A 23,598-nucleotide genomic window follows, 5' to 3' on the forward strand; every position below is an offset into this window, starting at 1 on the left:
GAAAAAGCTCTTTATATCCATTAGCTTGGCTAGCTAGCACCAGATGCTAACCACAACGATCTCCGGTAGATACCCACTGGTGCGCGAGGCGAGCTCACACACACACACACACACACACACACACACACACACACACACACACACACACACACACACACACACACACACACACACACACACACACACACAGAGCAGGGCTTGAATGAAACACAGAGACCCAGAAGTAAGCTACTTGTACTCACGAGGCCTATTATGTGCAGAATCCTTCTCGCTTTCAGTTGGTTTTGATTGAGTGTCCACACGTGGTCGTTTAAGGACTAAAAAACGATCAATTTTTCACTTTGCTGTTAGCAAATCATTTGGCGCTCTAGCTAACAGGAAGTCAATCAAGTGTCACAAAGTAATTTAGCCTATGGGTAGGTCAAAAATTGAATGGGTGCTGACCATTGGCCTAATCATATCACCTGTGTTGGCTTTATGTTTTTGGTCCAAAATGTGTTTGTTTCACATATGCATTGATGTAATCAATAATATTTCTAATTTAATTTAATAAAAATAATAATAATTTTCGAAAAAAAAAAAAAAACACATATTTCTTGGGGGTGCTTAGGGGGTGCTTTGGCAATCCTGGGGGGTGCTTCAGCACCCCCTAGCTCCCCCCTGGCGCCGCCCCTGGTCTTGAGGTGGACAATGCTCCTTGCCAAGAGAGTTCAGCATGTGAGGGCGGGAACACGAGCAATGTATCCAAACATTTATCAAAAGTGCTCCACATCCAGACGGAGGAATGCACCGGGTTTGACTGTCTTTCTAGCAGCTCTGCAGCCCCATCCACGAGTAACGTTTCCACGTCAGGTGTTCTGTATGCTAGCAGCAACACACGCAGTTAACTCCATGATACAAACATGGGTTAATGATTAGAGGAAACTGAGTTATTCTTTATTTTGTTAAAGTTTCAGCTATTCTGTTTACAGTTCTGTCATCACATTATTTAATACGATTTGTTAAAACATTGTTGTTTCTTTTGATGCGAAATATTATTTATTTTATTTAAATAAAAAGCAATGTTAATTTGGTAAACAATTTGTTAATTTAATAATATATGTATTTTTGAATCAAGTATTCATCTTTATTGTCTTCATTGTTAGTTTCCACATGCCTAAAACAACCTCAAGCTAAATCTAAAAGTTGATGGCTAAACAAGAGGGTTTGAGAAATTGTGCAAGGCATACAGTAATAGTCCGAATAGTCGATTAGTCGTTTCATTAACCGATAGATTAATCGATTATCAAATTAGTCGTTTGTTGCAGCCCTATTATCCCATGTATAAATAAAATGTGTTATTCAGCAACCCTTGCAATTTGGGATTTTATTTTTGGTTGGTAGACCTCGGTGAGCTGGTCATTTCAAAAGTAGCTCACCAGCCCAAAAAGTGTGGGCACCCCTGCTCTACAGTATAAGTAGACTTTAAAACTGACTGAGCTCTTCTCCTTTCAGTCAGTTTCTGGCGCTGGCAAACAAGGACCAGAATCAGTCGGGCAGAACCAAACTGGACCGAGAGAGACTGAAGCTGTGCATGGCAGAGACGGTATAACCACAGTATGTTTTACTTCTTGATTGTTTATATGTTCACCCTCTTGCTAATCGCTGGGCTGTCTCTGTGTTTTAGGAGAGCATCGGTCAGCAAGCTAAAACGATGAGGACTCAGGTGAAGAAGAGCACCGTGAGAGATAAAATCAAACTGGCTCAGAACTTCCTCACAAAGCTGCGTTTCCTGGCAGATGAAGTAAGATCCAAAAAAAACAATTTCCACATTATTTTGTTTGTTGAATAATGTACATTCTTAAAGGTGGGGTAGGTAATTCACTTCAGAAACACTTTTAGTTATATTCCATGGAATGCTCTTAACATCCCGATAGCAATGAATACATTAAATGCTTTGACAATAAATACATTAAAAACATTTCATCAATGGAGCCGTGGCGCTGTAAAAAGCACGACCAATCCTCTGAGCCGGCTAAAGTAACTGGATGGCCTACCTGCCTGTCAGCCTTCCATCTGTGCACAAACTCATCTCGTGCCCTCATTGGTCATGTGCGCGTTCGTGTGTGTTGGAGGAGGAGCTCTGTAAGGAAGTCTGAAGGAAGGGGCAGATTTTTTTCGGTTGTGTACTTTCAAATTCTAGCGCACTCGAGCTGGCTTCTCCGTTCTTACCTACCCTACCTTTAAGAGAAATTCCTAAACATGTTTACATTGTTATTCAATATAAAACAATATGGAAAAATTAAGCTATGACATGTGTACATATATAAGTACAGTATATAAATGTTGTGTTTCCATGTTGCTTGGTCAGGGTAAAGGTGAAACAACCCAAGAAAAGGAACTTAAGCTTGTGTTTAATCACTGAAAATGGTCAGTTATGTTCATTGAGTCTGCTACGCTACAATATATAACTTAAAGTAAATAATCTAAATGCTGAAAAATGGGCTCTACGATGGTATGTGTGTATAATTGCATCGTCTAAATAAGATTTCTATTTGAAATGCACAGTTTTATGTTAGTTATGTTGTGATAATTCCCATTTCAATGTGTCTCCTCCTTGCAGCCTCAGCACAGCGTTCCTGATGTCTTCATCTGGATGATCAGTAATGGAAAACGCATCGCTTACGCCCGCGTTCCCTCCAAAGACATCCTGTACTCCGGCGTGGAGGAGGAGACGGGGAAGGACTGCGGGAAAGTCAAAACCATCTTCCTGAGGGTGAGTTTCAAGATTCAAGGCTTCTATTGTCATTTGTGCATACACAGTACATTTCTCTGAGTAAAATTGACTCAAATTGAAGAACATTTTACTCTAAAAATATTACATTTGGTCCCAACCTATATAGAGTAAAATGTAGGCCTACTCTTTGTTCAGAGTTATATTTTTAGAGTTCAGAGACAGACAAACTAAAACAGACAGATCGTGACAAATAGATGCATAAATGACATTCACATGCTTCCTGTGCAATGTTTTAGCGTGGAACAAAGTAATATACTTCGCCAATAATGAAGCTATATAAAATAAGAGACCGAGATCTACGGCCCCAGAGATCACCTCCGTTACAGCGTGGTCATGGTTTGACTCCAATAGAATTGACTCTGCATTTTTGATCGCACTCTAGAAGCTATGAGTAATAAATACACTCCAAAATGATTAAATATCACTATTTCAGAGCAAAATAGTAATTACTCTGGAAAAAGTACTCACCAATATTTCCTGTGTAGCTACAGTGCAGTTATGTCAATGAAAATCTTAGGTCCCAGACTCCTCCAACAGAGCAACACAAAAAAAAGAAGATAATAGTGCAAGTAAATACAAATAAAATAGAATAGTAGAAATAGTGCAGAATAGTCTATATACAAGTCATTGGAATATTGATATATATATATAAGTTGCATGTTCTTTCAAAAGTTCAGGTGTTTCACAGTGTTCACGGGATGTACTGTACGGTTTTGACATGTACTTGATGTGATGGAGCGGATCACAGAGTGACTGACACACACACACACACACACACCAAACAAACGTTACTTACTTACTCTATCGAGCGATAGAATTACTAACAAATAATTACTAACAAAGCACTTATATACTAACAAAGGACTGGCTTATCTAAAGCCAGTTGAGTAGCACTTGAAATGTTTTGCTCTATGAAACCTGATGTACTTATATGATTCTGTTTTCCTCAAGGTTGTGTCTTCCTGGTCGAACGCACTTACTGTAAGTCGCTTTGGATAAAAGCGTCAGCTAAATGCAATGTAATGTAATGTTATCCTCCCACACGGTAGATCCCGGGTAAGAAGGGTTTTGGCCCGGCTGGCTGGACGGTGCAGTCGAAGATCGAGATCTACCTGTGGCTCGGTCTGACCAAACAGAGAAAAGATTACCTGAACGGCCTGCCCAACGGGTTCGAGGAGAACAAACTCTCCAAAGGACCCGGCATGCCCTGCTCCCCGCCCATCAGCCTCACATACATGAGTAAGACCAACAGACTACTCACTATGTATTCCAATTCATTAACATGTCAATCAATCAAACCTTTATTCATGTATAACTTTTCATACACAAAACGGCCCACAAAGGGCTTCACACACCAATAACTCAACAATAAATAACTCAGTACCCAGTTCATAAACAGAGCAACACATCACTTTAAATTAAATAATTAAAAAAGGTTTTTGTATTTATTTATTAAAAAAGGGACAATGCACAGGCTATCATGTAAATGTTCCAGATTTAGCCATAAATACAAATTGTTTCTGCGGTCCCTGTCAGATTGATGGCATTACAATAAGACATACAAGAGCATATAAGCACATGAGCTCAATTACAGCACATATTAAAGCACATGAGCTCAATTACAGCACATATTAAAGCACATGAGCTCAATTACAGCACATATTAAAGCACATGAGCTCAATTACAGCACATATTAAAGCACATGAGCTCAATTAAAAGCACTTTAATACAAGCCCATTAACAGCACATCAATCGGTACAGATAAAAGCTAATATGACAGACGTTTAATTGCCTCGTTTTGAAATGTTCTATATGAATAACCGTGTTATTTCCTCCCAGTGAAGCAGATCTTCCAGCTGAGGGTGCACATGTACCAGGCTCGCAGTCTGTTTGCTGCCGACAGCACGGGGCTCTCCGACCCCTTCGCTCGAGTTTTCTTCTCCACACAGAGCCAGGTCACTGAGGTGAGGAACTCAAAGGGTTCGATAGAAACATCAGCTGCAAGATATGCAGAGATGGCAAAAGTACACACATCCTTTCCTCAAGGAGAAGTACAGATACTCGTGTTTAAAAATACTGTGGTAAAAGTAGAAGTACTGACTAAACTTCTTTACTCAAGTCAAAGTAAAGAGGCTTTGAAATGTACTTCAGTAGAAAGTACCTATAACTAGCAGCTGTTTTAAAGAGTACCTGACCTCCCTTTATATTAATAGAACAATAATGTCATTGTTAGCTAATGAATGTTTCCATGCTGAACAACGGCAACATGACAACGTTTCCATTGGTCCCTCTTCTTTAGAGAAGACCAGGAAATGATGGATACACGGATCGTGTTCAAATCAATAGGCACGCAATGACTCTAAAGAATAATGATCACGCACCAAACACACATTCAGACTAAAGGAACCAGCTGTTTGGAAAATGAGAGAAGTAGAAAGTACAGGTATTTGTGTTCAACAAGTAAGAAGTAGAAAGTACAGGTATTTGTGTTCAACATGTAAGAAGTAGAAAGTACAGGTATTTGTGTTCAACATGTAAGAAGTAGAAAGTACAGGTATTAGTGTTCAACATGTAAGAAGTAGAAAGTACAGGTATTTGAGTTCAACATGTAAGAAGTAGAAAGTACAGGTATTTGGGTTCAACATGTAAGAAGTAGAAAGTACAGGTATTTGAGTTCAACATGTAAGAAGTAGAAAGTACAGGTATTTGTGTTCAACATGTAAGAAGTAGAAAGTACAGGTATTAGTGTTCAACATGTAAGAAGTAGAAAGTACAGGTATTTGTGTTCAACATGTAAGAAGTAGAAAGTACAGGTATTTGTGTTCAACATGTAAGAAGTAGAAAGTACAGGTATTTGTGTTCAACATGTAAGAAGTAGAAAGTACAGGTATTAGTGTTCAACATGTAAGAAGTAGAAAGTACAGGTATTTGTGTTCAACATGTAAGAAGTAGAAAGTACAGGTATTAGTGTTCAACATGTAAGAAGTAGAAAGTACAGGTATTTGAGTTCAACATGTAAGAAGTAGAAAGTACAGGTATTTGAGTTCAACATGTAAGAAGTAGAAAGTACAGGTATTTGAGTTCAACATGTGAGAAGTAGAAAGTTCAGGTATTTGAGTTCAACATGTAAGAAGTAGAAAGTACAGGTATTTGAGTTCAACATGTAAGAAGTAGAAAGTACAGGTATTTGAGTTCAACATGTAAGAAGTAGAAAGTACAGGTATTTGGGTTCAACATGTAAGAAGTAGAAAGTACAGGTATTTGTGTTCAACATGTAAGAAGTAGAAAGTACAGGTATTTGTGTTCAACATGTAAGAAGTAGAAAGTACAGGTATTTGGGTTCAACATGTAAGAAGTAGAAAGTACAGGTATTTGAGTTCAACATGTAAGAAGTAGAAAGTACAGGTATTTGGGTTCAACATGTAAGAAGTAGAAAGTACAGGTATTTGAGTTCAACATGTAAGAAGTAGAAAGTACAGGTATTTGGGTTCAACATGTAAGAAGTAGAAAGTACAGGTATTTGGGTTCAACATGTAAGAAGTAGAAAGTACAGGTATTTGAGTTCAACATGTAAGAAGTAGAAAGTACAGGTATTTGGGTTCAACAGTAGAAGTAGAAAGTACAGGTATTGTAGTTCAACATGTAGAAGTAAGTACAGGTATTTGTGTTCAACAATGTAAGAAGTAGAAAGTACAGGTATTGTGTTCAACATGTAAGAAGTAGAAAGTACAAGGTATTTTGGGTTCAACATGTAAGAAGTAGAAAGTACAGGTATTTGGTTCAACATGTAAGAAGTAGAAAGTACCAGGTATTTGATTGTTCAACATGTAAGAAGTAGAAGTACAGGTATTTGGGTTCAACATTGTAAGAAGTAGAAAGTACAGGTATTGTGGTTCAACATGTAAGAAGTAGAAAGTACAAGTATTTGTGGTTTCCACATGTAAGAAGTAGAAGTACAGGTATTTGGGTTCAACATGTAAGAAGTAGAAAGTACAGGTATTTGTGTTCAACATGTAAGAAGTAGAAAGTACAGGTATTTGGGTTCAACATGTAAGAAGTAGAAATTACATGTATTTGGGTTCAACATGTAAGAAGTAGAAAGTACATGTAAGAAGTAGAAAGTACAGGTATTTGGGTTCAACATGTAAGAAGTAGAAAGTACAGGTATTGTGTTCAAAATGTAAGAAGTAGAAAGGACAGGTATTTGTGTTCAACATGTAAGCAAGTAGAAAGTGTACAGGTATTTGAGTTCAACATGTAAGAAGTAGAAAGTACAGGTATTTTGAGTTCAACATGTAAGAAGTAGAAAGTACAGGTATTTGTGTTCAACATGTGAGAAGTAGAAAGTCAGGTATAGTTTAAAATGTAGAAGAAGTAGAAGTTCAAAAAGAAGAGAAACAGGTATTTGAGTTCAACATGTAAGAAGTAGAAAGTACAGGTATTTGAGTTCAACATGTAAGAAGTAGAAAGTACAGGTATTGTGTTCAACATGTGAGAAGTAGAAAGTACAGGTATTTGTTTCAACATGTAAGAAGTAGAAAGTACAGGTATTTGTGTTCAACATGTAAGAAGTAGAAAGTACAGGTATTTGAGTTCAACATGTAGAAGTAGAAAGTACAGGTATTTGGGTTCACATGTAAGAAGTAGAAAGTACAGGTATTTGAGTTCAACATGTAAGAAGTAGAAAGTACAGGTATTTGTGTTCAACATGTAAGAAGTAGAAAGTACAGGTATTTGAGTTCAACATGTAAGAAGTAGAAAGTACAGGTATTTGGGTTCAACATGTAAGAAGTAGAAAGTACAGGTATTTGAGTTTCAACATGTAAGAAGTAGAAAGTACAGGTATTTGTGTTCAACATGTAAGAAGTAGAAAGTACAGGTATTTGGTGTTCAACATGTAAGAAGTAGAAAGTACAGGTATTTGGTTCAACATGTAAGAAGTAGAAAGTACAGGTATTTGTGTTCAACATGTAAGAAGTAGAAAGTACAGGTATTTGTGTTCAACATGTAAGAAGTAGAAAGTACAGGTATTTGGTTCAACATGTAAGAAGTAGAAAGTAACAGGTATTTGTGTTCAACATGTAAGAAGAAAGTACAGTATTTGTGTTCAACATGTAAGAAGTAGAAAGTACAGGTATTTGTGTTCAAAATGTAAGAAGTAGAAAGTACAGGTATTTGTGTTCAAAATGTAAGAAGTAGAAAGTACAGTATTTGTGTTCAACATGTAAGAAGTAGAAAGTACAGGTATTTGTGTTTCAAAATGTAAGAAGTAGAAAGTACAGGTATTTGTGTTCAACAGTAAGAAGTAGAAGTACAGGTATTTGGTTCAACAGTAAGAAGTAGAAAGTACAGGTATTTGTGTTCAACAATGTAAGAAGTAGAAAGTACAGGTATTTGTGTTCAACATGTAAGAAGTAGAAAGTACAGGTATTTGTGTTCAACAATGTAAGAAGTAGAAAGTACAGGTATTTGTGTTCAACATGTAAGAAGTAGAAAGTACAGGTATTTGTAGTTCAACATGTAAGAAGTAGAAAGTACAGGTATTTGTGTTCAACAAGTAAGAAGTAGAAAGTACAGGTATTTGTGTTCAACATGTAAGAAGTAGAAAGTACAGGTATTTGTGTTCAACATGTAAGAAGTAGAAAGTACAGGTATTTGTGTTCAACATGTAAGAAGTAGAAAGTACAGGTATTTGTGTTCAACATGTAAGAAGTAGAAAGTACAGGTATTTGTGTTCAAAATGTAAGAAGTAGAAAGTACAGGGTATTTGGTTCAACATGTAAGAAGTAGAAAGTAAAGGTATTTGGTTCACACATGTAAGAAGTAGAAAGTACAGGTATTTGGGTTCAACAGTAAGAAGTAGAAAGTACAGGTATTTGGGTTCAACATGTAAGAAGTAGAAAAGTACCAGGTATTTGGGTTCAACATGTAAGAAGTAGAAAGTACAGGTATTTTGTGTTCAACATGTAAGAAGTAGAAAGTACAAGTATTTGGGTTCAACATGGTAAGAAGTAGAAAGTACAGGTATTTGTGTTCAACATGTAAGAAGTAGAAAGTACAGGTATTTGGGTTCAACATGTAAGAAGTACACGAACAAGTACAGGTATTTGAGGTCAACATGTAAGAAGTAGAAAGTAAGGTATTGTGTTCAATAATGTAAGAAGTAGAAAGTACAGGTATTTGGTTCAAAATGTAAGAAGTAGAAGTACAGGTATTTGGGTTCAACATGTAAGAAGTTAGTAAGTACAGGTATTTGTGTTCAACATGTAAGAAGTAGAAAGTACAGGTATTTGGCGTTCAACATGTAAGAAGTAGAAAGTACAGGTATTTGAGTTCAACATGTAAGAAGTAGAAAGTACAGGTATTGTGTTGCAACATGTAAGAAGTAGAAAGTACAGGTATTTGTGTTCAAAATGTAAGAAGTAGAAAGTACAGGTATTTGTGTTCAACATGTAAGAAGTAGAAAGTACAGGTATTTGTGTTCAAAATGTAAGAAGTAGAAAGTACAAGTATTTGTGTTCAACATGTAAGAAGTAGAAAGTACAGGTATTTGTGTTCAACATGTGAGAAGTAGAAAGTACAGGTATTTGAGTTCAACATGTAAGAAGTAGAAAGTACAGGTATTTGTGTTCAACGTGTAAGAAGTAGAAAGTACAGGTATTTGTGTTCAACGTGTAAGAAGTAGAAAGTACAGGTATTTGTGTTCAACATGTAAGAAGTCAAAGTAAAAAGTCATCTGATACCAGAAACATGTACTTAAGTACAGTAACGAAGTATTTGTACTCCACTACTTCCCACCTCTGAAGATATGATTTATTAAATAGCACATCCTGAATATTAAACATTGCTCCCAGGTGCTGGCGGAGACTCTGTGCCCCACGTGGGACCAGCTGATGGTGTTTGAGAACGTGGAGTTATTCGGAGAGGCAACAGAGCTGAGAGACGACCCTCCAATCATCGTTATTGAAATCTACGACCAAGACACAGTGGTGAGGGTTGTCCTAAATAATACTAACATTTGTATTAATGTGCACAGCTCCAATTACCAGATAGAGTCTGTTTTTCACTTGAAATGTAACACTAGCATATCATTTAATGAGTCTAATATGTTTAATATGACCTCAAGTAATGTGTTTCCACTCTGATATGAATGATATTTGAAAGAATGACTTTGCTGACTGACAATTTTATATTTGCTCCTGTCAATAACACCATTGTTTTGGATGGCCCTCTGGATAAGTAGAGTGTGGATCGTGATGGCTTGATGTCCTGTAGTAGATTGTATTGAAAAAGGCATGCAAGAGGAATAAGAAACGTCCATTAGGAGGAATAAACTTAGACCTGTTGCATTCCTTTAAAAGTGATATTTTGTGATTTGTAACGCAGGATTTGGACTCTTAATAACCACTAACTGCAAGAGAGATGTTTTCATTTCATATTAAGTCATCTTTATACGTTATATGTGTCTGTTTTGCAGTTTACTGGTTATTTTTGTTTATTTTCTTTTTGATCTTCAATGGTTTTTATCTAGTCTGCCTGGAAACATGTGCATATCAGCCATGTTTCTCTCCTCTCATAGGACAAATTAATTAATTAGTTGCATTGTAATATCAACACATTGAATATGGTAGGCTAAAAAGACCATTCTTTCAAATATTCAAACCAGAATGGTTGTCTTAAGGTTTGAACGTTAATGAATGGTTCTGTTTCCAGGGTAAAGCCGAGTTCATGGGCAGAACTTTTGCAAAGCCCGTGGTGAAGATGGCGGACGAACATTACGGTCCTCCACGCTTCCCCCCCCAGCTGGAGTATTACCAGATCTACAGAGGGAACTGCACCGCCGGAGAGATGCTGGCCGCCTTCGAACTGCTGCAGGTTAGTGCAGCAGATATCCAACTGTATTTATATAGCACATTTCAAAACAACAGAGTTGACCAAAGTGCTGTACATAAAAAAAAAAGCAGCATAAATACATTTAGACAAAACCGATAGAGAGGCGAAGTCCCGCCCATCTACTTCTGACCCATGGGACCTTATTTCAGAAAAAGTATGTATTGAAGTCAATGGAGAGAGAAAGATTATCTTTCGATCCCGTTTGAATTGTGCCATGAATTACACACATGATGTTTGTCAATTTAAAAAATCATTTCCATGTCAAAAAAGTCTCAGTTTGTCGTAAAACTGTTGAAATATAAGACTATGAAAAATACGCAACTAGAAAGACTACAAATCCCAGAGTCCCGGTCCCGCATGCTGGCTCTCACGGAACCGACTAACTCCCCTTGTGTGTGTGCACAGCTCTCAACGTGCCCAGACTTGGAGTGATTTTCACCTCTTTTAATACTTTCCGCCTCATTCTGAAAGAAAGAAGTGAAATGTTTCAACGTGACGGCCGTCTGGGTGTGTGGTGCGAGATGGGAGATGTAGTTCATTGAGCGGTTTCACACAAAACAAAGTGTTACTTCACAGTTTTATTACATTGTAATTTTTTTAACTTGCAAAATTATCTTTTAAATTGACAAACATCATATGTGTAATTCGTGGCACAATTCAAACGGGATCGAAAGATAATCTTTCTCTCGCCATTCACTTCAATACATACTTTTTCAGAAATAAGGTCCCAAGGAGGAAAGGGAGGGACTTCGCCTCTCTATAGGACAAAAAGAAACTAATGTAAAAGCACGAGACAATAAAACCACACTTATAGCCACAGACTGAAAACCCTCATACATGATGTCAAAACATTTTAAAACACAACAAAAATCTGAAATCCTCCGACAGCGAGGAAATGTGCAGAAAAAACGTGATTAATAGAGTGTTAGAGGGACTTATTAAATAAAGAGGCAAGCACACATTAACATTTTAAAATAAGTACACGTCCATGGTATCAAAAAAGTAGAATATTATAAAATGAATGCATATATAATTATTATAACAAATTCAAAAATGTTTTAGAATTAAAGCATTTTTTTTTTTATTGAATACATATTTTTCTTAAACATTTTATTGTTAAATGTAACAGTCTTTAAATAGTGTTTATTGCACATAGCATCTCTCAACAGTGGTGTTTCAGTCGTATTGAAGTCTTACAGTCAGCGTATTGAAGTAGCAGCCAGTCATTTCATATTGCACATAATAGTTGTATTGCATATCAGTGGTTATACAAAAGTCAAAGTCAACTTTATTGTCAATCTTCCAGTTTGTGTGTTCAGACGAGTGATCGAAGTACCGTTTCCCACAATCCAGAATACAAGAACAAATGTATACAAAAATATGTATGCAAATATGTATATATATATACACAGTCAAAGACACATTACAATACAATCTGTGTTGTGTGACGATCTAGGCACAATCTAGTTGTGAGGGTTTAAAAAGACTTAAATCGTCAGATCTTGAGATGATGATTTAATATGTGTATCTTGTGTCTTCTGTTAGATTGGCCCCAATGGAAAGGCTGACCTGCCTCCAATAGACGGCCCCACAGATCTGGAACGAGGCCCCATCCTGCCGGTTCCTCTGGGGATCAGACCGGTGCTCAGCAAGTACCGGATCGAGGTGAACATGTGCTTTATTTATTAATCTATTGACATTTTATCTATTGGTTTGATTGGTCCATACATGTACATACAGAAAGGACAATAAGGTAAGGTACGTTTATTCAGTGGCGAACCGTCAGGGCCTTCAAGGTATTCAGAGAATACCCTGGAACACTCAGATAAAACACAAAATCGATTTAATTATATAAATAAAATGAATAAATGAGAATGGTATCTGTGTTGTTGATCTGTAATATTAGAGTTACGTTGATTTGTTTCTCCTTCTCGGACCATGCACTACGCATTTCAGTGGTTTTGTGTTAGAAAAGAAAGCAACCAATCAGATCTTGTTCTGGGTCTCTGGGTAGAATATCCTTCACCAAGGTATTCTACATCCTTGATCGAATGCCCTGGCCGTTGCACTGAATGAGAGCGTACGTTTGGACTGACAGTTTGATCAACCAATCATATATTGATTTGTAGCCAATGGGCGTGTTCTTTCAGAGTTCCCCTCGGTTCCAGGGTATTCTAAAAGGCCCGCTAGTTAACTGGCTCGAAGCAGAGGATAGATGAAGCAATTCATGCCATTTTATTGTTTTTAACGTTGAAATGACAAGAGCAACAGGTGAAGAGGAAGTTGTTGCGGAATTGTTGTGAGTACCCTTTTCAAGACGACAATTCAGTGAAAAGACGGACATTATAATGCCATTATGTTTAATAAACATAATGGAATAACAGATTGATAAAAACCATGCATAAACGAGATACAGTGTTAGAAAAATCTCACTCGTCACCGTCTTCAATCTCAGGATCCATGTATCTGTGATCCTCTCCAGAATGGAAGTAGTCATCACATACAGAGCATCAACAGTGTCCTTCACATGCTGATACACAAGAGAGGGAGTTACAGTACACAGTCATAAGATAGAGGAATACCAGTTCTTGTAGGTAATCATCATACATCCTGTCGTGTACAAAATACTGAGTTTTTTCTAAAAATGTTGGCTTTTTTCTGAAAATCTGAAAATTCTTAATTTTTCTGAAAATTCTTAATTTTTCTGAAAATTCTTAATTTTTCTGAAAATTCTGACTTTTCATTCAGTATTTTCCCAACAGACAGAATAGTTTAAAAACAGCATTGTAAGGACAGTAAACTAAACCTGTCCCTCAGGTTCTGTTCTGGGGTTTGAGGGACCTGAAGAGGGTGAACCTGGCTCAGGTGGATCGGCCTCGTGTGGACATCGAATGCGCCGGAAAGGGCGTCCAATCCTCCCTCATCGCAAACTACAAGAAGAACCCAAACTTTAGCACCCTGGTCAAGTGCTTTGAAGTGGTAATTTATCTTTTTAATGACTCCATTTTGTCTTTTTCACACTTTTTATTCAAGCAACTACAAGGAACTTTCTGTTAGTGTAGTTTTTAGCGGCCATTATGGGTAAAAACTATAGTGTTTTCCAAATGTAACAGTCAATTATTCCCTTTCCCCTTCGCTGAACCTGTCCTGGTTTCTTAAATTAAATCCAATTTGAGTCTTTAATTGTAATATAATAGTTGTACTGATAAATGTGCATGTATTTATATTTCATAGATCTCTACTTTGATCCGTCTGTATACCTGTAAGTGTGATACGGACCATGCCCAGGGAATGCAGATGTGAATTAGATTATCCTTTTCTTTAAATCAACGTGCATTAATGCACAGTCCTTATAATTAAAGACATTATAATCAGCTATAACCCCAAAATATAACCCTGGTTTTCGGACCCTATGTTGGTCACATACTGTAGAGACCTTCATTTGACACCGGTTCAGTTAATACCAGTTTGTACTCCTTGTAGTAGCTTTAAATTAAAATCGTATTTACCGTGGCGTTCAGAGATATATTATTCTGTGTAATGAGTCTCGCAAATCACATTAATCCTGGCTGTTGTGTTTCAGGACCTGCCTGAGAACGAGCTGCTGCACCCCCCTCTGAACATCCGGGTGGTGGACTGCAGAGCGTTCGGACGCTACACTCTGGTCGGGTCCAACGCCGTCTCCAGCCTGCGCAAATTCATCTACAGAGCGGCCGACAAGCAGGCCAACAACTGGACCACCACAGGTACACAGATATATGCAAGTAGAAGTACACACATCTTTTACTCAAGTAGAAGTACAGATACTCGTGTTTAAAAATACTAGTAGAAGTACTGATTAAACTTCTTTACTATGTGTTTCATTGATGCTTCTAAAGCCTTTGATCGTGTTAATCATAGGAAGTTATTTGTTAAACTGAGTCAAAGAGGGGTGCCCAAATACATTGTGAGAATTCTGGTCTTCTGGTATGGCCACCAGACTATGCAAGTCAAATGGGGCAATAGGGTCTCAGCCCCATTTGGGGTTAGCAATGGTGTCAGACAAGGTGGAATTATGTCCCCAGTTATTTTTAACCTCTATATTGATGATCTGTCCAAGCGACTGAGAGCCTGTAATACTGGATGCATGCTTGGTAGCACTCTAGTGAACCATATTATGTATGCAGATGATCTTGTTGAGCTGAGTCCATCTAGCGCTGGTCTCCAGCAGCTTCTTGCTGTTTGCTCTGTGTATGGTGTGGAACATGACATCAAATACAACGCCAGTAAGAGTGTTGTCATGATCTTTAGAACCAAAGAGGATAAATGTCTGAAATGTCCTGATTTTAAATTGTCTGATATTAATCTTAGTGTCTGTAATAAGTTAAAATATCTTGGACACTTTATTACAGAACAAATGACAGATGATGAAGATATTTATAGGCAATGCCGCATGATGTATGCACAAGCAAACATTCTCCTACGTAGGTTTGGTGCATGTACAGATGGAGTGAAGATGTCTCTGTTCAGAGCATTTTGCACACCGCTCTAAACGGCACGTCTGTGGTCAAACTACAGAAAAGCAAGTTTACGGAAACTTCAAGTAGCTCATAATGATGCCATGAGAATATTGCTGAAGAGACCTCGATGGTCTGGTGCAAGTGAAATGTTTGTGGCTGCAGGAGTCAATACTCTACAAGCTGTTTTAAGAAATCTTATGTATAAATGTATTTGCCGGCTTAATGACTGTGATAATGAAATCCTCTTGGCCTTATCGAACATAAGGTATAGTACTACACGCTACCAATCGCAGCTGTGGAGACATTGGTATAGTTGTCTCTTTGTAGGACACTGATTTAAATTATTCTTAAACTATGAATTATTTTTACGCTGTGTATGTAATTTATTATATGTAATGCCTTGTCTTTTATCTGGACCCTGAGTCTGTAATAAAGTTTTCATTCATTCATTCATTTACTCAGGTAAAAGTAAAGAAGTATGGGCTTCGAAATGTAAAAAGTACCCATGACTAGCAGCTGTTTTAAAGAGTACCTGACCTCCCTTTATATTAATAGAACAATAATATCATTGTTAGCTAATGAATGTTTCCATGCCGAACAACGGCAACATGACAACGTTTCCATTGGTCCCTCTTCTTTAGAGAAGACCAGGAAATGATGGATACACGGATCGTGTTCAAATCAATAGGCACGCAATGACTCTAAAGAATAATGATCACGCATCAAACACACATTCAAACTAAAGGAACCAGCTGTTTGGGACATGAGAGAAGTAGAAAGTACAGGTATTTGTGTTCAACATGTAAGAAGTAGAAAGTACAGGTATTTGAGTTCAACATGTAAGAAGTAGAAAGTACAGGTATTTGAGTTCAAAATGTAAGAAGTAGAAAGTACAGGTATTTGTGTTCAACATGTAAGAAGTAGAAAGTACAGGTATTTGGGTTCAACATGAGAGAAGTAGAAAGTACAGGTATTTGGGTTCAACATGTAAGAAGTAGAAAGTACAGGTATTTGTGTTCAACATGTGAGAAGTAGAAAGTACAGGTATTTGAGTTCAACATGTAAGAAGTAGAAAGTACAGGTATTTGGGTTCAACATGTAAGAAGTAGAAAGTACAGGTATTTGAGTTCAACATGTAAGAAGTAGAAAGTACAGGTATTTGAGTTCAACATGTAAGAAGTAGAAAGTACAGGTATTTGTGTTCAACATGTGAGAAGTAGAAAGTACAGGTATTTGAGTTCAACATGTAAGAAGTAGAAAGTACAGGTATTTGAGTTCAACATGTAAGAAGTAGAAAGTACAGGTATTTGAGTTCAACATGTAAGAAGTAGAAAGTACAGGTATTTGGGTTCAACATGTAAGAAGTAGAAAGTACAGGTATTTGAGTTCAACATGTAAGAAGTAGAAAGTACAGGTATTTGGGTTCAACATGTAAGAAGTAGAAAGTACAGGTATTGTGTTCAACATGTGAGAAGTAGAAAGTACAGGTATTTGTGTTAAAAATATAGAAAGTAGAAAGTACAGGTATTTGTGTTCAACATGTAGAAAGTAGAAAGTACAGGTATTTGAGTTCAACATGTAAGAAGTAGAAATTACAGCTATTTGTGTTCAAAATGTAAGAAGTAAAAAGTCGCCAGAAAAGAAAGTAGTGGAGTAAAGTACTGACACCAGAAACATGTACTGTACAGGAAATATATCACACTGATTTAAGTTACAAGATAAACAGACTAACATGTCTACGTAGCATAAAAAGGTTCCAACATTAAGCATCATGCAGGAATCCAAATTCCTATTGCATAGATACAACAATTCACTTTATCTGTTTGAATTTCAGAGGAAATAGTTGTGGTCAGCTTGGATCCAGAGCCTGGATTTAAGAAGATGGAGACCGTGGTCAAACTGGACTCTGTAAGTTTCTACCTTTCTATCTATCTATCTATCTATCTATCTATCTATCTATCTATCTATCTATCTATCTATCTATCTATCTATCTATCTATCTATCTATCTATCCATCTATCCATCTATCCATCTATCCATCTATCTATCTATCTATCTATCGATCTATCGATCTATCGATCTATCGATCTATCGATCTATCGATCTATCGATCTATCGATCTATCTACCTATCTATCTACCTATCTACCTATCTACCTATCCATCTTAAGTATCATGTATTCATAGTATTTGAGTTTGAATAGTAATCCCACAAAAGTAATTTGTTAACATTTTGTGATCTGATCTTCCACACAGTGCTCTGATGCTGTGGTGAAAGTCGAGGTAAGCTAACTACTCTAATAATCTGTTATATCATATTTTACGTTGAGCAAGAAGCCCTGAAAATGTACTGACAGTATATTGAATGCATCTTGTGTTATAAGGATGACGACAAGGGGGCAAAGGGGAAGAAGAAGAAGAGGAAGAAGGGAGATGAGGTTGATGAGGAGGAACTGGATGAGAGCATGTTGGACTGGTGGTCCAAATACTTTGTCTCCATTGAAACTCTAACAGAGGTGAGAAACAGAAAAAAACATAACGCCATTTTGTGAACGTATAGCCCTAATAAATAGCTGGATAACATTGAGCTTTAAATGATATGACCTTGTTCTCCTGCAGATTCTGAAGTCTCAGGAAGCTGCTCTTTCAGATTCAGAGGACAAAGATGACATGGACATTACAGATGGAGGTACAACCAGAAAAGTTTGATTATTTTATATATATGAACGTTTTATATTATCCAGCATGCTTTCAGGAACTTTGAGCCCTAAACCAAGGAGAAGATTATCTTAATTTGGAAGAAGTGGCGGGTATAATTATGAGAATAAAAGTTTAGTGTAAGCAGAGGTCGCGTTAACCGAATATTTTCCGTCTATGAAAGCAGTCGGTCGATTAGAACAAACTCAGAACAGCGCCAAAGCTTCCCCGCAGCGAGGCTCCGGTGTTATGCATGCCCTCCAAAAAGGAAATGATATCGTTTCCAAACCTAACTTTGCCGTACAAATCATTGATATGTCTTTGAGTTTTTGCTTTACGCTGTGGCAGTGGGCATGCACAACACGGCATAACACCGGTGCTAACAGTTCACGAGTGTCCGTCCGTCCGTCCCCGTTGACAGTTCACGAGCGTCCGTCCGTCCCCCCCGTTGACAGTTCACAAGCGTGATCTCTCTCTCTCTCCCTCCCTCCTGAAATGCAGCGGCAAACTAATTAGTCAACGATCAGAAATGTATTTTGTTTGTTGTATAAACCAGCCATAGTATTTTAAAGACATCAGCAGGAAAAGAATACCTTGTGTAGCTTTTCATTTCCTGCTTTCTCTCTCCCTTATAGCATAGTAGTCATACAGTATGCTCACATTGAAAGTCGTCAATGCAAAACTAGAGTGATCATTAAAAAAAATTGATTCTGCGTTGTGCCAACCAGGCTGCACATCTGTATCTGTAATGCAGTCAATTATATTATACCAGCTAATGCGACACTGTATTGTACGGTGCATTATTGTACATTTACTTTGATTTAAATGCGGAAAAAGACGAGAACCAGTGAAATATTATAGTTTACAATTGCCAAGTGTCCCAACTGACCTGTGTACATCGGTAGTTACAACTCTATGGCATTTGGAAACTCTCATGTGTGATACATGTCCACTCTGCTCCTCCATCCCCTCCCCCTCTAACCTCAGACATCAAACCCGATGAGCCTCCTGTGAAAGCCAAGAGAGGGAAAGGAAAGAAGAAAAAGACGATCGATCCGTTCGAGAAGAAAAAGCCAAAACTGGACGAACTGAAGGTACTGGAAGAATTATCGAATACAATGAACATACAGTTATTACACTTAACACAACAGTAGAAAGATATATAATTAAATAATGCACAATATAAAACAAACAGTTATAACTCTCTATAATAGACAAATCTACTGCAAAAAAAAATGAACATAGGACACTATACTTTATAAAAGTACCAAAGTGACTTCAGTTTTCAAATTGTTGCGCCTCTTAAATGTTAAGATTTCCTGCTTTTCTCGTTGTTTTTCTTCATATTAAACTAGAAAGTCAGTTAAAAACAATATCATTCAGACGTTTAAAATCAAATATTGACTTAAAAAAAACTGGCATGGACATTTTTATGAAATCTTATTACATTACATTGCATTTAGCTGACGCTTTTATCCAAAGCGACTTACAATAAGTACATTCGACCAGGAAGACACAACCTTGAAGAAAACAGAATCATATAAGTACATCAGGTTTCATAGAGCCAAAAATTTCAAGTGCTACTCAACTGGCTTTAGATAAGCCAGTCCTTTATTAGTATATAAGTGCTTCGTTAATAATTCTATCGCTCGAAGTGGAGTCGAAAGAGATGAGTTTTCAGTTTGCGCCGGAAGGTGTGCAAGCTATCTGCTGTCCTGATGTCAATGGGGAGCTCATTCCACCATCCTGGAGCCAGGACAGCAAACCCACGTGTTATAAACCAAACTATTAATTAAGTAATCTTTTAAATAATAAGATTAGTCAATTATGACAAAATAATAGTTAGTTGCCGCCCTACTGCTGTTTAGGGATACTTACTGTATATAATAATAATAATTCATTACATTTTTTATTAGAGCGTTTTTCAAGGCACTCAAATCACTTTACAATTACACATTATATATATATATACACACTTTGACTAGGTGGGATTGGTATAACCTGGAAAAGTGACTTAAAAAATAGATAATTGAACGCTGACTTCATTTCTTGATGAATCCCAATCCAGGTGTACCCGAAGGAGCTGGAGAGCGAGTATGATAACTTCGAGGACTGGCTGCACAGCTTCAACCTGTTCAGAGGGAAAGGAGGAGACGATGAAGACCAGAGCGGCTCCGATGAAGACAGGATCGTTGGAAAATTCAAAGTAAGAACATCAATTGGTCTTTAAAAACTGTTTTATATAAATTAAAAACAGCATGTCATAGATTTCTCTTTTCTTGAGCCAACAGAAGACCGTTACAGCGAGAACAGAATGCATTACGTGTCTTGGAACAGTTTTGTTTTCCTAGTATTGTAATATACGCATACATTTGTTTGACCTGTGTGTCTTTAGGGCTCAATGTGCATGTACAAAGTCTCGGACGACATGCCCAGAGACATGAGCTTCGACTCCAACATGGGAATGTTCCAGAATATTCCTCACAACGATCCCATCAACATCCTCGTCCGTATCTACGTTATCAGGGTGAGCTATAGACACACAGATCATGCAGAAAATCATACAGAACATTAAAGAGGATAAAAAGGCTGTATTTCCTAATGTTATTCTCAGTAGCAACATTCTTCTTGTGTGCAGTGAGATCAAGTACCTTGGTCATTATATCTCTGATGATCTCACAGATGACAAATACATCCATAGACAGCGCTGCAAACTGTATGCCCAGGCAAACATATTAATGCGGACATTTCACAAGTGCTCTGAAGATGTCAAGGTATCACTTTTTAAAGCTTTCTGTGCACCATGGTACACGGCTCACCTGTGGAGTAACTACAAGGCTCACCTGTGGAGTAACTACAAGGCTCACCTGTGGAGTAACTACACGGCTCACCTGTGGAGTAACTACAAGGCTCACCTGTGGAGTAACTACAAGGCTCACCTGTGGAGTAACTACAAGGCTCACCTGTGGAGTAACTACAAGGCTCACCTGTGGAGTAACTACAAGGCTCACCTGTGGAGTAACTACAAGGCTCACCTGTGGAGTAACTACAAGGCTCACCTGTGGAGTAACTACACGGCTCACCTGTGGAGTAACTACAAGGCTCACCTGTGGAGTAACTACAAGGCTCACCTGTGGAGTAACTACAAGGCTCACCTGTGGAGTAACTATAAGGCTCACCTGTGGTGTAACTACAAGGCTCACCTGTGGAGTAACTACACGGCTCACCTGTGGTGTAACTACAAGGCTCACCTGTGGAGTAACTACACGGCTCACCTGTGGAGTAACTACACGGCTCACCTGTGGAGTAACTACACGGCTCACCTGTGGAGTAACTACACGGCTCACCTGTGGAGTAACTACAAGGCTCACCTGTGGAGTAACTACACGGCTCACCTGTGGTGTAACTACACGGCTCACCTGTGGAGTAACTACACGGCTCACCTGTGGAGTAACTACAAGGCTCACCTGTGGAGTAACTACAAGGCTCACCTGTGGAGTAACTACAAGGCTCACCTGTGGAGTAACTACACGGCTCACCCTGTGGAGTAACTACAAGGCTCACCTGTGAAGTAACTACACGGCTCACCTGTGGAGTAACTACAAGGCTCACCTGTGGAGTAACTACAACGGCTCACCTGTGGAGTAACTACAAGGCTCACCTGTGGAGTAACTACAAGGCTCACCTGTGGAGTAACTACAAGGCTCACCTGTGGAGTAACTACAAGGCTCACCTGTGGAGTAACTACAAGGCTCACCTGTGGAGTAACTACAAGGCTCACCTGTGGAGTAACTACACGGCTCACCTGTGGAGTAACTACAAGGCTCACCTGTGGAGTAACTACAAGGCTCACCTGTGGAGTAACTACAAGGCTCACCTGTGGAGTAACTACAAGGCTCACCTGTGGAGTAACTACAAGGCTCACCTGTGGAGTAACTACAAGGCTCACCTGTGGAGTAACTACAAGGCTCACCTGTGGAGTAACTACACGGCTCACCTGTGGAGTAACTACAAGGCTCACCTGTGGAGTAAACTACAAGGCTCACCTGTGGAGTAACTACAAGGCTCACCTGTGGAGTAACTACAAGGCTCACCTGTGGAGTAACTACACGGCTCACCTGTGGAGTAACTACAAGGCTCACCTGTGGAGTAACTACAAGGCTCACCTGTGGAGTAACTACAAGGCTCACCTGTGGAGTAACTATAAGGCTCACCTGTGGAGTAACTACACGGCTCACCTGTGAGTAACTACAAGGCTCACCTGTGGAGTAACTATAAGGCTCACCTGTGGAGTAACTACACGGCTCACCTGTGGATAACTACACGGCTCACCTGTGGAGTAACTACAAGGCTCACCTGTGGAGTAACTACAAGGCTCACCTGTGGAGTAACTACAAGGCTCACCTGTGGAGTAACTACACGGCTCACCTGTGGAGTAACTACAAGGCTCACCTGTGGCAGTAACTACAAGGCTCACCTGTGGAGTAACTACAAGGCTCACCTGTGGAGTAACTACAAGGGCTCACCTGTTGGAGTAACGACACGGCTCACCTGTGGAGTAACTACACGGCTCACCTGTGGAGTAACTACACGGCCTCACCTGTGGAGTAACTACAAGGCTCACCTGTGGGAGTAACTACAAGGCTCACCTGTGGAGTAACTACACGGCTCACCTGTGGAGTAACTACACGGCTCACCTGTGGGAGTAAACTACACGGGCTCACCTGTGGAGTAACTACAAGGCTCACCTGTGGAGTAACTACACGGCTAACCTGTGTGGAAACTACACGGCTCACCTGGGATGGTAACTACACGGCTCACCTGTGGAGTAACTACAAGGCTCACCTGTGGAGTAACTACAAGGCTCACCTGGGAGTAACTACAAGGCTCACCTGTGGAGTAAAAACTACACGGGCTCACCTGTGGAGTAACTACAAGGCTCACTGGGAGTAACTACAAGGCTCACCTGTGGGAGTAACTACAAGGCTCACCTGTGGAGTAACTACAAAGGCTCACCTGTGGAGTAACTACAAGGCTCACTGTGGGTACTACAAGGCTCCTGTGGAGTAACTACAAGGCTCACTTGTGGAGTACTACAAGGCTCACCTGTGGAGTAACTACAAGGCTCACCTGTGGAGTAACTACAAGGCTCCCTGTGGAGTAACTACAAGGCTCACCTGTGGAGTAACTACAAGGCTCACCTGTGGAGTAACTACAAGGCTCACCTGTGGAGTAACTACAAGGCTCACCTGCTGTGGAGTAACTACAAGGCTCACCTGTGGAGTAACTACACGGCTCACTGTGGAGTAAACTACAAGGCTCACCTGTGGAGTAACTACAAGGCTCACCTGTGGAGTAACTACACGGCTCACCTGTGGAGTAACTACAAGGCTCACCTGTGGAGTAACTACACGGCTCACCTGTGGAGTAACTACACGGCTCACCTGTGGAGTAACTACACGGCTCACCTGTGGAGTAACTACACGGCTCACCTGTGGAGTAACTACAAGGCTCACCTGTGGAGTAACTACAAGGCTCACCTGTGGAGTAACTACAAGGCTCACCTGTGGAGTAACTACAAGGCTCACCTATGGAGTAACTACAAGGCTAGCAGCATGCAAAAACTAAAAGTTGCATATAATGATGCTTTACGGTTGCTGGTCAGGGTACCGAGATGGCACAGTGCCAGCCAGTGCTTGGGGGTACCTGCCTGTCAAGCCCTTTTAAGAAATAA

The 23,598-nt window shown here is 39.0% G+C and overlaps 1 protein-coding gene across 5 annotated transcripts in view; it reads left to right on the forward strand.

The window, feature by feature from the left end:
- Nucleotides 1-23,598, forward strand: part of LOC117549042 (otoferlin-like) — a 48,790-nt gene that overhangs the window by 13,279 nt on the left and 11,913 nt on the right. For all 5 annotated transcript variants that reach the window (XM_034220614.1, XM_034220615.1, XM_034220616.1 and 2 more), the window contains 17 exons: nt 1,495-1,585; nt 1,667-1,783; nt 2,603-2,755; nt 3,826-4,015; nt 4,616-4,740; nt 9,631-9,765; nt 10,490-10,651; nt 12,215-12,334; nt 13,487-13,648; nt 14,253-14,415; nt 17,003-17,076; nt 17,424-17,450; nt 17,552-17,683; nt 17,787-17,856; nt 18,852-18,958; nt 19,933-20,070; nt 20,260-20,391. In XM_034220614.1, the coding sequence (XP_034076505.1) occupies nt 1,495-1,585; nt 1,667-1,783; nt 2,603-2,755; nt 3,826-4,015; nt 4,616-4,740; nt 9,631-9,765; nt 10,490-10,651; nt 12,215-12,334; nt 13,487-13,648; nt 14,253-14,415; nt 17,003-17,076; nt 17,424-17,450; nt 17,552-17,683; nt 17,787-17,856; nt 18,852-18,958; nt 19,933-20,070; nt 20,260-20,391 (2,098 nt within the window). The remainder of the gene's footprint in view (nt 1-1,494; nt 1,586-1,666; nt 1,784-2,602; nt 2,756-3,825; nt 4,016-4,615; nt 4,741-9,630; nt 9,766-10,489; nt 10,652-12,214; nt 12,335-13,486; nt 13,649-14,252; nt 14,416-17,002; nt 17,077-17,423; nt 17,451-17,551; nt 17,684-17,786; nt 17,857-18,851; nt 18,959-19,932; nt 20,071-20,259; nt 20,392-23,598) is intronic.

Source organism: Gymnodraco acuticeps, unplaced genomic scaffold (genome assembly GCF_902827175.1).
Source record: "Gymnodraco acuticeps unplaced genomic scaffold, fGymAcu1.1, whole genome shotgun sequence".
NCBI classification, from domain to species: Eukaryota; Metazoa; Chordata; class Actinopteri; order Perciformes; family Bathydraconidae; genus Gymnodraco; species Gymnodraco acuticeps.